Genomic DNA, 14,098 nt, shown 5'->3' with positions numbered 1-14,098 from the left:
AATAATTTTTCTAAAATTTAAAATAAAGAGTTTTGAGAAAGAACAAGGTGAGTGATGTGTGAAATCGGCCCAGCTCAAGTAAGTTTTCCCTAAGATACCCATACATGTTTGTTGTGATATATGATATGATTATGAGAACTGCATGCTAGATTAGGGCTGAGGATTAGGAAGGATGCCTTATATGCCTATTGTATGTGTATGAGAACTGCATGTTAGATTAGTGCTAAGGATCTAGGAAGATGTCTTGTGTGCCTGCTATTCGTGCTTATTGAATTTCATGCTAGAAGTGATTAGTCAGTGATATGATGACTTGAATAGGATATGCTTGGGTTGGTTACTCAATGCCCGAATGCTGTTTTCTTTGTGCTTTTAGGAGTTCTAGTTATCTTTAACTAATTAGTAAACGAATACGTTAAGTTACATATTACGAGGACTAAATAATTTCAGAAGGTTAGGTTTAGCCTGATTTCACAGCTCTTGTTTGAGTCCAATCGTTGTAGGCTAGGACGTCTCATTCGAAGAATTATTTAGTCTTAGTGATATATAAAGGTATTCGCGAGCTAGTTAGGTAAAAGTAGCAGGTATTTCTTATGTAGCTGATGGCGAAAAGTAGGTTGGAGAGTTACCATAGGGTAAGCCTAGGATGTGATTAGTGCAGCGAGCAGTAGTAGTGAAAGGGACTTGGTGAAGTGAAGGCAATCCTTGAGGAAAGTAGGGATAGATGTGGAAGGTAGTATGGGCCCGTACTACTGAAAGAAGAGGATCCGTACTCGAGTCAAGGAGGGCTGAGATAGAACCAGGGAACTTGTAGAGTGTGTGAAACCTCTTGAGGTTATGTATGACTGATGATTACGTGTTTTGTTTTCAGAACAGTGGTGACACGTCACAGAGCAGGAGGTTCAGGATCTGGGTTAGGTTCAGGTTCAGGTTTAGGTTCGGGTACAGACTCCGAGCCAGTTGATGATGGATTACGCGAGTTCATCGCGTCTGAGATTACGAGAGGCATCCTTGAGGCGACTCGATGATTTTCGGGTTGATCAAGGAAGGGATCATCGAGCTGATGGAGGAGCGTCTCAGGGAGTTCAGGAGTGACATGGCATCTGGCCAGATAGGGACATGCACACTCTCTTTCAAGGACTTCAGGGGCTGTGGTGCGATAGACTTTCACGGGGTGAAGGACCCCATTGTGGCCAAGAGATGGATTGCAGACATCGAGTCTGCACAGTTGACGAGCTTCTGCCCTGAGGGGTCGAAGGTCTGGTATGCTGCGGGATGTTTGAGAGACAGAGCTAGAGACTGGTGGGAGGCAGTCAGTGATATGTTGGGAGCCCCAACCATTGAGGCTATGACTTGTTCGAGCTTTATGACCAGGTTTAGGGACGAGTTTGCGCCAGCTGTGGAGATTCAATAGCTGGCCAGGGAGTTTCTTGATATGAGATAGATGACTGAGATAGTTGCGGAGATTACCGCCAAATTCAGGGAGAGGGCATTATTGGTGCCTCAATATGCGGGGGATGAGGAGATGAGGAAGAACCGATACTATGATATGTTGAGAGCTGACATCCGGAAACATGTCAACTACTTAGCATGCCCGAATTTGGAGGATATGATAGCCATGGCGAGAGAGTGGGAGATTGATATCGAGCACATCCGAAAGAGGAAGGTGAAGGCTAGGAAGGTGACTGGGTTTCAGGGAAGAAACCCAAGGGATCTGACTCTAGGTCGAAGGTCCAGCTGAGCCGGAGCCACTGTGGGAAATGCGGCAAGACTCATGAGGGAGTTTGTAGACTGGGGTCATCGGGCTGCTATAAGTGCGACAAGCTTAGGCACTTTGGTAGGGATTGTACTACCCCTAGCCTTAATCTTCAGACATCAAACCTGATTTGCTTTCATTGCAATCAGAAGGGCCATAAAAAGGCCAATTGCCCGATATTGACATCAGGAGCGCCAGTGGAGGCGCTAGCTCCAATGACCCTGCGGAGCATGGATGGCCGACAGGGTGAGGAGCCGAGCCTTCCAGCTAACCGCCGAAGAGGCGCATGCCGCACCAGATGTGGTGATGGTACGATTTCTCCTCCCTAACTCTTATTACATTTCAGTTATCTTATTTAGGTTCTATGTTTTATGTGTTCTGTTAGGACCGTTCCATGTGAATGGTATCCCAATTCAGGTGTTATTCGATTTGGTGGCTACCTGATCATTTGTCTCTCTTGAACTTAGCAAGAGGTTTCCTAAGTCTTTAGGCATGTTGGATTGTTCTTTAGAGTTCAAGATTACCAACGACCGATCAGTCTGGGCATCAGAGGGTTTCAGAGATTTTTTATTGAGATTGTACGACGAGCGGTATCTTGTGGGTTTGGTTCCCATTCCTTTGAGGGGGAACAAGGTTATCATAGGCATGGAATGGTTGAGCCCTAATGGGGTGGTGATCGACTGTGCGTAGTAGTTGATACGCATCAGGACCCTAAGTGGGGGAGAGTTGGTGATTTAGGGCGAGAGGCTGCAGTGTGGACCAACTTTGTGTTCGACGGCGAGGGCTAGGAGCTACCTCCACCAAGGTTGCGCAGGATATGTCACCTATGTTATGGATACTCTGGAGGCGGGTAAGGCGACCGTAAGTGATGTTCCTGTGGTGCGAAAGTACCCAAAAGTATTTCCAGAAGAGTTGCTTGGGATACCTCTGGAGAGGCGGTGGAGTTAGGATCGACCTAAACCCTGATGCAGCTCCGATAGAAAAAGCACCATATCAGTTGGCTCCTCCCGAGATGCAGGAGTTGTCTACACAGCTGCAGGAGCTGTTAGACAAGGAATTCATTAGGTTGAGAAGTTCGCCGTAGGGAGCCCCGATCCTGTTTGTGAAGAAGAAGGACGGGTAGCATCGGATGTGTATACACTACTGGGAGTTGAATAAGGCAATGGTGAAGAACCGTTACTCACTCCCAAGGATTCATGACCTATTCGACCAGCTACATGGTGCATATTGGTTTTCCAAGATTGACTTGCGTTCAGGCTACCATCAGATGAGGGTCAAAGACGAGGATGTGGAGAATACTATTTTCCGGACTCGATATGGTCATTAAGAGTTCGTGGTGATGCCCTTGGTCTCACCAATGCTCCTTCCGCGTTCATGGATCTCATGAACCACGTATACGAACCGATGCTGGATCGATATGTGATAGTTTTTATTGATGACATCTTGGTTTACTCCAAGACGCAGGAGCATCACAAGGAGCACTTACGAGAGGTGTTGGGTACCCTGAGGAGGGATAGCTTGTATATCAAGTTCTCTAAGTGTGAGTTCTGGTTGCACGAGGAGTAGTTCTTGGGGCACCTTGTCAACCAGAATGGTATTCTGGTCGACCCGGCCAAAGTGGAGGCCGTGATGAGATGGGAGATTCCGAAGTCCATCTGAAATTCAGAGTTTCCTCAGTCTAGCAGACTATTATCGAAGATTCATACAGGATTTCTCCAAGATAGTGGTACCACTGACCCGAATGACGCAGAAAGTTGTTGTATATCGCTAGGGGCCTGAGCACTAGACAACATTTGAGACTTTGAGACAGTGATGTGCGAGGCACCGATCTTAGCCCTGCCAACGGGCGTGGAGGATTTTGTAGTGTACTGTGATGCATCCATCTTAGGCTTGGGCGCAGTATTGATGCAGATGGGGCATGTCATTGCCTACGCCTCGAGGCAGCTGAAGCCTCACGAGGCGAACTACCCGACACACGATCTGGAGTTAGGGGCGGTTGTCTTCGCCCTCAAGATTTGGCGGCATTACCTCTATGGGGTTCTTTGTACCATTTACACGGATCACAAGAGCTTAAGGCACCTCATGGATCAGCCGAATCTGAACATGATGCAACACCGGTGGTTAGATGTGGTGAATGATTACGATTGTGAGATCCTCTACCACCATGGGAAATCCAATGTTGTAGCCGATGCGCTTAGCCGCAAGGCAACCCCAATCAGAGACATTTTCTTGAGGATGACGGTGGTGACTCCACTTTTGGAGAGGATCCGAGAGGTGCAGGTCGATGGTATGAAGGATGAGCGCTAGAAGTGTGAGCGGATCATAGGCTAGGTGGCCTCATTTGATTATGACAGTCGTGGGTTGTTGACCCTACATGGGAGGGTCTGGGTTCCTTACTGGGGTGGAGTACGACAGATTTTGATGGATAAGGCCCACAAGTCTAGATTTTCCATCCATCCCGGGGCAACGAAGATGTTCAGAGATCTTCATCCTGATTACTGGTGGCCCTACATGAAGCGGGATGTAGCTTGGTACAATGAGATATGATTAACATGCAGGAAGGTCAAGGCAGAGCACCAGAGGCCTCATGGAAAGACACGACCGTTGGATATCCCTATGTGGAAGTGGGAGGACATTACCATAGATTTCATCACAAAACATCCCAGGACCGCACGGGGAGTAGATTCGATTTGGGTCATCGTGGATCGGTTGACCAAGAGTGCCCATTTCATTCCGATCCAGGAGAGTATTTTGGCTGAGAAGCTGACCGGCATCTACATCAGGGAGGTAGTAGCTCGGCACGGGGTGCCAGTTTCAGTGATTTCACATCGAGATGTACGGTTCATTTCCAGATTCTGGAAGAAATTTCATGACGAGTTGGGTACTCGTCTGCATATTAGCATAAATTTTCACCAACATACGAACGATCAGAGTGAGTGGACCATCTAGACCTTGGAGGACATGCTGCGGGCGTACATTTTAGACTTTTGTGGTAGTTGGGATAGCTACCTTCCCTTGGCAGAGTTTTCCTACAAAAATAGCTACTACGCGAGTATTGAACGTCCTCCCTTCGAGATGTTATATGGGAGGAAGTGCAGAACCCCTATATGCTGGGGTGAGGTTGAGCAGAGGGTCATGGGGAGTACCGAAGTGGTACTCAAGACGACGGAGAGGATCCAACAGGTCTAGAGCAAGATTTAGACTGCTCAGAGTCTCCAGAAAAGTTATGCCGACAAGCGTCGTTCAGAACTGGAGTTTCAGGTAGGAGATAGGGTCCTCTTGAAGGTGTCACCTTGGAAAGGTGTCATCCGGTTCAGGAAGCGGGGCAAGCTGGGCCTTAGGTACATTGGTCCTTTCAGGGTTATAGCCCAGGTGGGCAATGTGGCGTATAGGTTGGATCTGCCAGCCGAGCTTAGTCAAATCCATAGTACCTTTCATGTCTCCCAACTATGGAAGTGCTTGTTAGATGATTCTACAGTGGTGCCTCTAAAGGATATTTAGGTGGATGACAACTTGAACTACATCGAGCGACCAGTAGCCATCCTCGATAGGAAGACGAAGGATTTGAGGAACAAAAGGGTCGAGTTGGTGAAGGTGCAATGGCAGCACCGCAAGGGCTTGGAATGGACTTGGGAGCCGAAGAGATGAGGGAGAACTACCCCGAGCTGTTTCCAGGCGCAACAGACTTCGAGGGTGAAGTCTAAAATAAGCAGGGGAGATTTGTAACGTCTGGTTCCTGGTATGTATTTTAAATAGGAATTTCTCATTTTTGCAAAGGGACTTGATGAGTTGGAGGCCCCAAACTCGTTGAGTAGGAATGGAAGTTTTGGACGCGGGACTTGAAGTCTACTTGACGAGTTGAAAGCCTCAACTCGACGAGTTGAGAGCCTCAACTCGACGAGTAGGGATGCCAGAGTGAAATCCTAATTTTTAGGGTTTTACACCCTATTTAAGGACATTAACACTTTACTGTGGCCTCCCTCATCGCCTCCCCCAGTCCAACAAAAACCCTAATTCGTGATCTTGAGACTTTTGAGTGTGTGTGAGTGAAATGAGAGTGATTCTTTGGTATTTCCTTGAAGGAGTGGAAGTTAGAAGTGCTTGGTTGAAGGAAGAAGCTTTGGATCCATAGATTTCTTTTTCAAAGCAGCCTCATTGAGGTATAAAGTCTATACCTTGGCTATTCATTTACTAGATCTATTCATGGAGTAGTTTAGGGCTTTAAGAAACCTATTTTGGAACCATTCATAGATGTAAGCATGTTTTGGAGTTATGACTTCAGATCTAGAGGTCCATGGCCTTATGAGACTTAAATTTGCCAACTTTATTATGTCTTGGCCCTTCTCCATGCTTCAGATCTCTTTAGGAGTCTAGTTTTGGTGTTATTAGCTTCTTGAGACGATCCATGAACGTAAAGTTAGCAACTTTACGTGGTAACTTAGTCCTAGGGGACCAGATTTATGGTTTGTAAGCAATGAACCCGACTAGAAACGACTGAATGGGTTTAGACTATGGGGACTCGACGAGTTGTTCATACAACTTGATGAGTTGGGTCGTGGTCCCCCAACCTGTTATGTTACTGAGCAAACTTGTTGAGTCTAGGAGATAACTCAGCGAGTTGGCCATGGTTTTAGGTTATGAAGATTGAGGAACTCGACGAGTTCAAGGACGGACTCGGCGAGTTGTGAGTGAAAGGTCCCGACTATGTTACGAGGAGGAACTCGACGAGTTCATGAAAGAACACGACGAGTAGGATCGAGATTCCACGGTTTTATGGATCATGGAACTCGACGAGTTGATGGACCAACTCGGCGAGTTGAGTCAACCAGGATGTTGACTTTGGCTAGGATGTTGACTTTGACCATTGACCAGAGTTGACCCTTAAAACGGTTATGAGTATGAAAGGGTAATTAAAGGAGATTTTATGTGTAAGAGTTTGAGAGGAGTTGATCCAGAGCCGAGGACAGTTCAACTACTACACGTCATTTGAGGTGAGTTACCTTCTTGTAGAAGTGGGTCGAAGGCACTAATGCCGACCCACTAATAAGAATTATAGTAGAGATGATTGTCTTTTTGATAATTATCTGGTATGTCACTATCTGTCATGCTTTATGTTCTAGTATGCTATGATATTATGTGATTAGGTAAGAGGGGTATGATAGGCCCTAATACCGGTCGAAAGGACCGAAGGGATATGCCAACACCCTGATAAGCTAGGCAATATATGACTTATGTGTTTATGTAGTAATGTGTGATATGGTAGAAGTACGAGGGAAATAGTCCCTGGTATCGATCGACAGGACCGAAGGGGTAGGCTAGCACCCTGATATGCTATGCGAGGTACTAGTTGATAGGACCGAAAGGGTAGACTAGCACCTTGATATGCTAGGCAAGTTACCGGTCGAAAGGGCCGAAGGGGTAGGCCAGCACCCTGATATGCTAAGCAAATTACCGGTTGAAAGAGACCGAAGGGGTAGCTAGTATCCGAATATGTTAGACAGTATGTTTATTGCATGGTATGTGGTATGATGGGGGAACTCACTAAACTTTATGCTTACGGTTTTCAGTTTTGGTTTCAGATATTTCTTCTTCGAAAGGAAAGGAGCTGGCATGACTGCAACGCATCACACCACTATTTTCCGCACTATAATGCTCTTGAGATTTGTACTTTGACATTAGTATGACTTGTTTTGAGACATATGACTTATGGTTCTTACGATATGGGATGACTCAATGGTGTTTTCAATAATTGTTTTATGAATGATTAAATTAAAAATGAAAATTTTGTTCTTGAAATTTGGGATGTTAGAGTATGTATGTATGTTGTCATTATTTCAAATGAAAGCATGAATTATATTTTTGCAAAAGTATAGATTCTAACACACACTTTATGTTGTATTTGTAATGTGTGATTAAATTTGTAGTTTTCATTAGATTCAACAACTGATGAACTCACAAATGTTATTATTATTATTATTATTATTTTATTTATTTTATATTATTATTATCATTGTTATTATTATATATTTTAAAACTCTACATTTGTAGTTAAACACCTGTGCATTTCTTGACCACATGCAGTAGCAGTTAAAATAATGGTAGGTATCATGAGCAATTAGGTTTAATACTTTCTAATGGGTAACGCTTTTACCATTGAAAAATGTGGCCCTCCTCCTCATTTTGTAGTTAGTTAAACTTGTTGTTTTGTGGGAAGGGACTACATCCATGAATTCAGGGCAGAGTTAGTGTTTTGAGGGGGTGGGTGGGTATGTGAATTGAGAAAAGAGAAACTTCTTTTGTACATAAAAAGAGTATTGTTAACTTTATATAAAAATTAGTTCGAAGTCGAAAAGTTACAATTTTCTGCTAATGAAAACTTAAAAAACGCTTGCACATATGCAATGTTAGGGGAGTTTTTGGATTTTAGCTTTTAAAAAAATGTTCGTAAAAAAGAAAGAGTTATGTTCGACAACATGATCGGTTAACATTTAGACTAAACAAAATGCTTCAAATCAAAAACTACATGAAAAAACTTTCAATAAAACGCTCTAAAATCAAACACTATCAGCTAATTGCTAACTACTAGCAACTAGTTTTGCCGAAAACGTCCATAACCCTTTGGTCCCCGGTATAAATATGCAACACTTATATAGCATCAACTAGTCAAAGCTTAGATACAAGAAAATTGTAAAGGTACCAATAACACAAAATAGTGATTGTTTAACATTAAAATGGTGATTCAACTCCAACAAACCTCTAAAATTGTGTTTTTTAGAGGCCTTTATGTTTTGCCTTCATATTTGGTGTTAAAAGAAAACCAACACAAAAATTATGTTAAATTTGAAGGTTGGTTGGAGGATTCTTAACTTTCAAAACATGAAAATGATGATAAATGGAGGATGGTTGGAGTTGCTCTTACATGGGCTCTTAATTGGTTTGTTTAAAACGGGAGTTGGTTTCATTGTTAATCAAACTTACTTCTTAATCAACAATATGATAAACAAAATACAAGTTGAGTAAACTAACCAATATAAATGTTCGTTTTGACACAAATTTTTTTTTGATAAAATAATATCATTTGTATTTTTAAAATGACCATATTTTTCGTAACATGACATTTCTTGGTATAATTTGAAATTCCGAACTATGCATCCTGAATCACATTTTTTTATTTTTGCTTTATTCTAATTTTTCAATTATGTTTTTCGTATTTGTAGAATGCCGTTTCGAACTTGACATATGCATGAATTTCATGTGTATGTGTTTAATTATGGTTTTCATGAATGGCAATGATATGCTCTAATACAATGTGATTTACAAATTTTCCATATCACTGTTGGGTAATCTTGATTGGTAAAATCAGAATATGGGTATTTGTTTGATTAGAGGGTGTTTGACTAGCTCATTGGAAGTGCACGTGGGTATACTTGGTCTCATCAATAGCAATATATATTAATACAAAGTACAACAATATGGGCTGCCGATTTTGGTTAGGCCAATACAAAGGCTTACTGAATACAACCTCTACATAATTACAAATACACAATAAACATATATCTATCCTAATAAATAAGAATGATTTTGCCATATGTCATTCTCTCATTCAATTTGCCACATGTCATTTTCTCATAATTTAGAGATATATTTATTTTCCACTTGTTATTTATTTCATTTTCCATTTCTAATATATTATTAATTAGTTTCCATAAATTAAACCTACCATAATGATATTAATTTCAAATTTTAAATTTTAAATTTCAATTTCAATTTCAAATAAATTTACAGTTTAAACCTTTGTGTTTAACATTTTGTTATAATTAACATGTTTAGTATACGGGTCTGATAACTAAACAATAATTTTAATTTATTTATTTTTTGCATGTTTTTTTTCTCATAATTTTTATTTATTTCAAATTTCAAATTCAAATAAACTTCTCATTTAATCGTTTCTATTTAATATTTTGTTTTAATCAACCCGTATAATATACGGGTTTCACAGCTAGTACGCTAACAAACAATATATAGATACAATAATAACAGAAGAGATATCCTACACTGTACAAAGTGTAATAAAAATAAAAAACTATACAATGCTATTCTAACGCTCTACATTATCAAACAAGCATTAGGATTCTCGTCACTAAATATCGTATACAATGAACTCTCTTCCAAATATTCATACATCACGGGATCTGGGGCTGGTTGCCCGAATTCTTCTTGTTCTGTATTCCCTTGATCTAGTGGAATGTCATCTTCAGAAGGCAAAATCATTTCCACTCTCTTTCCTGTCTTCTTCAATTTCTTCAACACTTTGTCCGGATCAATCTTGCCTATCACCATAACTTGATGTCTTGTCATATCTGTCATAAACTTCTCAACCCCTTCAAGGATTTTATAAAATTTTAATTTCATGATATCAAATGTGACGTTGAATATTAAAAATAGGAATCACATACACAAATGCTTAATAAAAATGGTGTTACCAATTATCAAAATGGGATATAAATCGCAATATTTGAATTCCAGTCTGAAATATAGTTAGGTGGACAAGGTATATATATGATTGAGGATTTGATCGAGTACACTATATCAATAAGTAAAGTCTATAATTTAACGAGCAAACAATATTTTAGATCGAAAAATATATATATACTGTATGTTTAGCTCTCCATTATATGGGGTTTGATCAGTAGCTTCAAGAAAAAAATATACCTTCGATTTTTGAAATTGTATCTGCTACCAACTTTTCACATCCGTCGCAATACAATGAAATTTTGAATTCTGCTACAACCACCTAAAAAACAATCACTGTCGGATTATATCAAACAATTTTTTATGGAAAATTAGTAGCAGAAAACTGAAATATAGTTACTCGTGTCTTACTTTTTCTTGATCATTCATTTTCTTCTTTCCCACCTTGACTAATTGCTACGAATAATGAGCAAGGAATGAGATTAGGTCTCACAACCCAATCGTGGTTTTGCTGTCTTATATATTCCTGTATATGATTTTATTAAGAAATTGATAAGATACATGCACATTACGTCTGTAACTCATGTAATGCATAAAGTACTTAATTAATGTATCACGAGCAATCCAGTAACTCATGTTAATTAGGATGTTAAACATGCAAGACTGGTCTCTAGATGTTTCTAACAATCTAAGTTATAGTCACATTCTTCATGTGCAACATTCGACCTGATGTTAAATATGTAATATAAAATGCCATCAAATAGTTCCTAGGAACGTGTAGAGCATCTATAATTAAGACCACAAAGATCAAGATTTTATTTCAAATATTTTGTAGTTTGCAATATCATGATCACAAGATCATACAACAATGACTAATTCTTTCATAAGATTTTGATTTATATCAAAGATTGACAGTGAGTCGAATTCACAAAAATATTTGAATTACTTTGCACTTGAATTTTAAAGGATTAGAGGTAGTTTCAAACATTAAGGAATAAATCAATTTCAAATGTTTCCATAGATTTCATAAAAACCAAAGATAAAAGCTAAATATCATTTTATTGATGATTTAATTTTTTTTAATATATTGATATAATTAATAGTTCTATGCATGATCTTACGATCCTACTAACGGTCTAAGGATCTTATTAATGATGGCAATCCTACTCTAATCTTACCCTTAAATTTCTCTTGTTAAGATTGATATCGTTTTAGACATTAGGATCGTAGATGCTATAATAAATATCACATTTTTAACATTATAATTATGTAAGACTGTTGTGAACTTGTGAATGTATAAGACAATGCACCTATTCTCCAATGATATATATTATCAAATATATAAAATCAACTAAAATTCTTATTTTTGGTGAATTATAATAGAAAACCACTCCCATATTCTACATGGATGTCAATACTTTCTCTTGTATCTAGTTATCTATATAGGGAAAAATTATTGGTCAAGCTAATTTAGTTTGCAATGGTTAGAAAGGATCAAAGGATTACACATTGACACACATTTTCCTTGCATTTCGAAAAGGAAATGTAGCTTTATACCCTACCATTTTAGCCAAAAAAAGTAACCTGACTACCTAGTTTCTGAAGCTTAATTTGTCCTTTTGTTCTCTACGTGATATCTTCTTTGGCACTAAAATTTTCAAAGTTGCGTCAAGCAATGTAAAAAGACAATATCGACGTTGCAGAATGTAATAGGGGAAGAAAAAGGTCATAACTTACCTGCGCCGGCAAAGGAAAAAAAATAGATTGACGCATATGGTGGTATAAAACAATGTCCTTGTTTATTCTTCTTTGTCGTACCCATGGGGGTGATGGAGATTATGGATGGACAAGAAAATAACTGAATGTAAATTAACGTGAGATTAAGCAAAATGTTTGGGAATTACTATGTTTAGAAACAAAGTTCGTCGTAGATTCTCTTCCTTCTTCATTGAGCATGTATATAAAAAGAAAAACATAGAAATAGTGGTTGTCATTTTACTCAAGCCTACGTATTATAACAATCTTTCAAGTATCATTGTTGAAAAATGAAAGAATCAATGCACAATTTTTTAAATGTATCATTTAAAAGTTTTTAAAACCAATCTAATGCCTGCAATTTAGGGGTGAACAAAACTGAACCCGAAAACCGAAAAACTGATAAAAACCGAAACCAAAGCATAAACAAGCGGCTTGGGTTTAGTTTTTTCAAAAACCGAAAATTTTGATTTGGGTTCGGTTTTTGGATTTGATAAAACCGAAAGAAACCAAACCGAACCGATTTTAAAAATGTTTAATATATATATATATATATATATATATATATATATATATATATATATATATATATATATATATATATAGTTTACGAAGTACTAAGAGAAACAGTAGTAGATTTAGTCGGTATGCACACTTGCTCTTTGACCCCAAGCTATGAGGTTCGAAACACGTCACACCCACTTTTCTTGATTTAATTTTCCAAACAAATTCAACATATGTATAGATATATGTATATTGTGACTTTTAAACACACACGTAATCCTTGTTCAGTAGTTGAGGCGTTTTGTTTATTGTCGAGGTTTTAGGTTCAAATCTAACTTCTTACATTAATCGGATGCTGCGTAAAAATACATTTAAGTTGTTAAAATAATTATGGGAAAGATAGAAATATGTTGAAATTTATGTTTTGACATTTAACCGAATTATCAAATAACATAAAAATCCATCAATTTATATTTTGATACTATCTATTATACTTCATACCTTATAAATTTTAATTTTACCTTTTTAATATTCAATATATATTATAAGTTTTTTTGTATAACATTAATATAATCTACTTGTTATGTCCGATAATATTTATTGGATAAAATAAAAAATAAGTTGTTTTGAATGAGCTGTTAATAAACAATACTGAACTAATAAACTTTGTCTTACACTATTTATATTACACCAAAATATCAAAGATTTCATATATGAACTTTTAAATATTAAACATTGAAATTAAGAATGAAGTCATACAAAATATATCATTATATATAAATATAATCAACAATTTTAAAATAAGTCGATTAGTAATGTGATATTTAATTTTAATTACATATTTTGCAAGGTGTATTCTTTCTAGACGAATGCTTTCGCGTTACGCAGAAACACCTACATAGTTGAAATCTTTAGAAATATATGTTTTTTTTTAAATATAACAATAACGTTGTTAAATTTGATATAATAACTCGTATACTAAATTGATATAATATATTGATTATTTTGAATTATATGATAATATATACGTCTATTATAATTGTATAATCCCAACCGTTTGAATAACTTCTACCCGCGAGTTACTTATGAATAAAAATAAATATAATATATGGCTTAATGTTATTTATAGTTTTTGTTATTGTTAATTAATTTTTTAAAATTTATTTTTTTAACGTTTTAATTTCTATCATTATAATTATTTAAAATATCAGACATTGTTTTTTGATTTTAAAGGTAACAAGATAATCATTTATATAGAGTTATTTTTAACTATTGTTATTATAAGTTATTTTAAGCTACTTATTTGAAAACTTTTAACGATTATACAAATAACTTTAGGAAATATTTTAGTTAAGTTGATATTATAATTTAGTTTTTGCATTTGGAACTACAATTTATCACTTTTAACTATTCACAAAAGATTCATTGGGTTTTTTAAGTGGAACTGAAAATTATATTTAACTTGACACTCTAATGTTATATTTAAATTAACAGTTTAAGTATTTTGTCCAAACTATTCCAAAGTTGTAGCTTTAAATCGATAATGGTTTATATACAACAACATATTGAATCTAATAAATTAAGTATAATATGTTAAAAGTTAAAGAAATAACT

General features: G+C 37.5%; 1 protein-coding gene across 1 annotated transcript; it reads right to left on the bottom strand.

Annotated features, from left to right (window-relative positions):
• Positions 1–9,757: 9,757 nt before the first annotated feature.
• Positions 9,758–12,043, bottom strand: LOC145058934 (heavy metal-associated isoprenylated plant protein 19-like). Its single transcript, XM_079006814.1, has 4 exons — positions 11,963–12,043; positions 10,637–10,751; positions 10,466–10,547; positions 9,758–10,134 (listed from the first exon to the last, which is right to left on the bottom strand). Exons 2-4 carry the CDS (start codon positions 10,652–10,654, stop codon positions 9,860–9,862), a joined length of 375 nt encoding a protein of 124 aa, XP_078862940.1. The 5' UTR covers positions 10,655–10,751; positions 11,963–12,043; the 3' UTR covers positions 9,758–9,859.
• Between the last annotated feature and the right edge of the window lie 2,055 nt (positions 12,044–14,098).

The sequence above is a fragment of the Lactuca serriola genome, chromosome 6 (assembly GCF_051521515.1).
Source record: "Lactuca serriola cultivar US96UC23 chromosome 6, Lser_US96UC23_V15, whole genome shotgun sequence".
In the NCBI taxonomy this organism is placed as follows: Eukaryota; Viridiplantae; Streptophyta; class Magnoliopsida; order Asterales; family Asteraceae; genus Lactuca; species Lactuca serriola.
The sequence above is the reverse complement of the archived record's forward strand: the minus strand, read 5'-3'. Positions and strand labels throughout refer to the sequence as shown.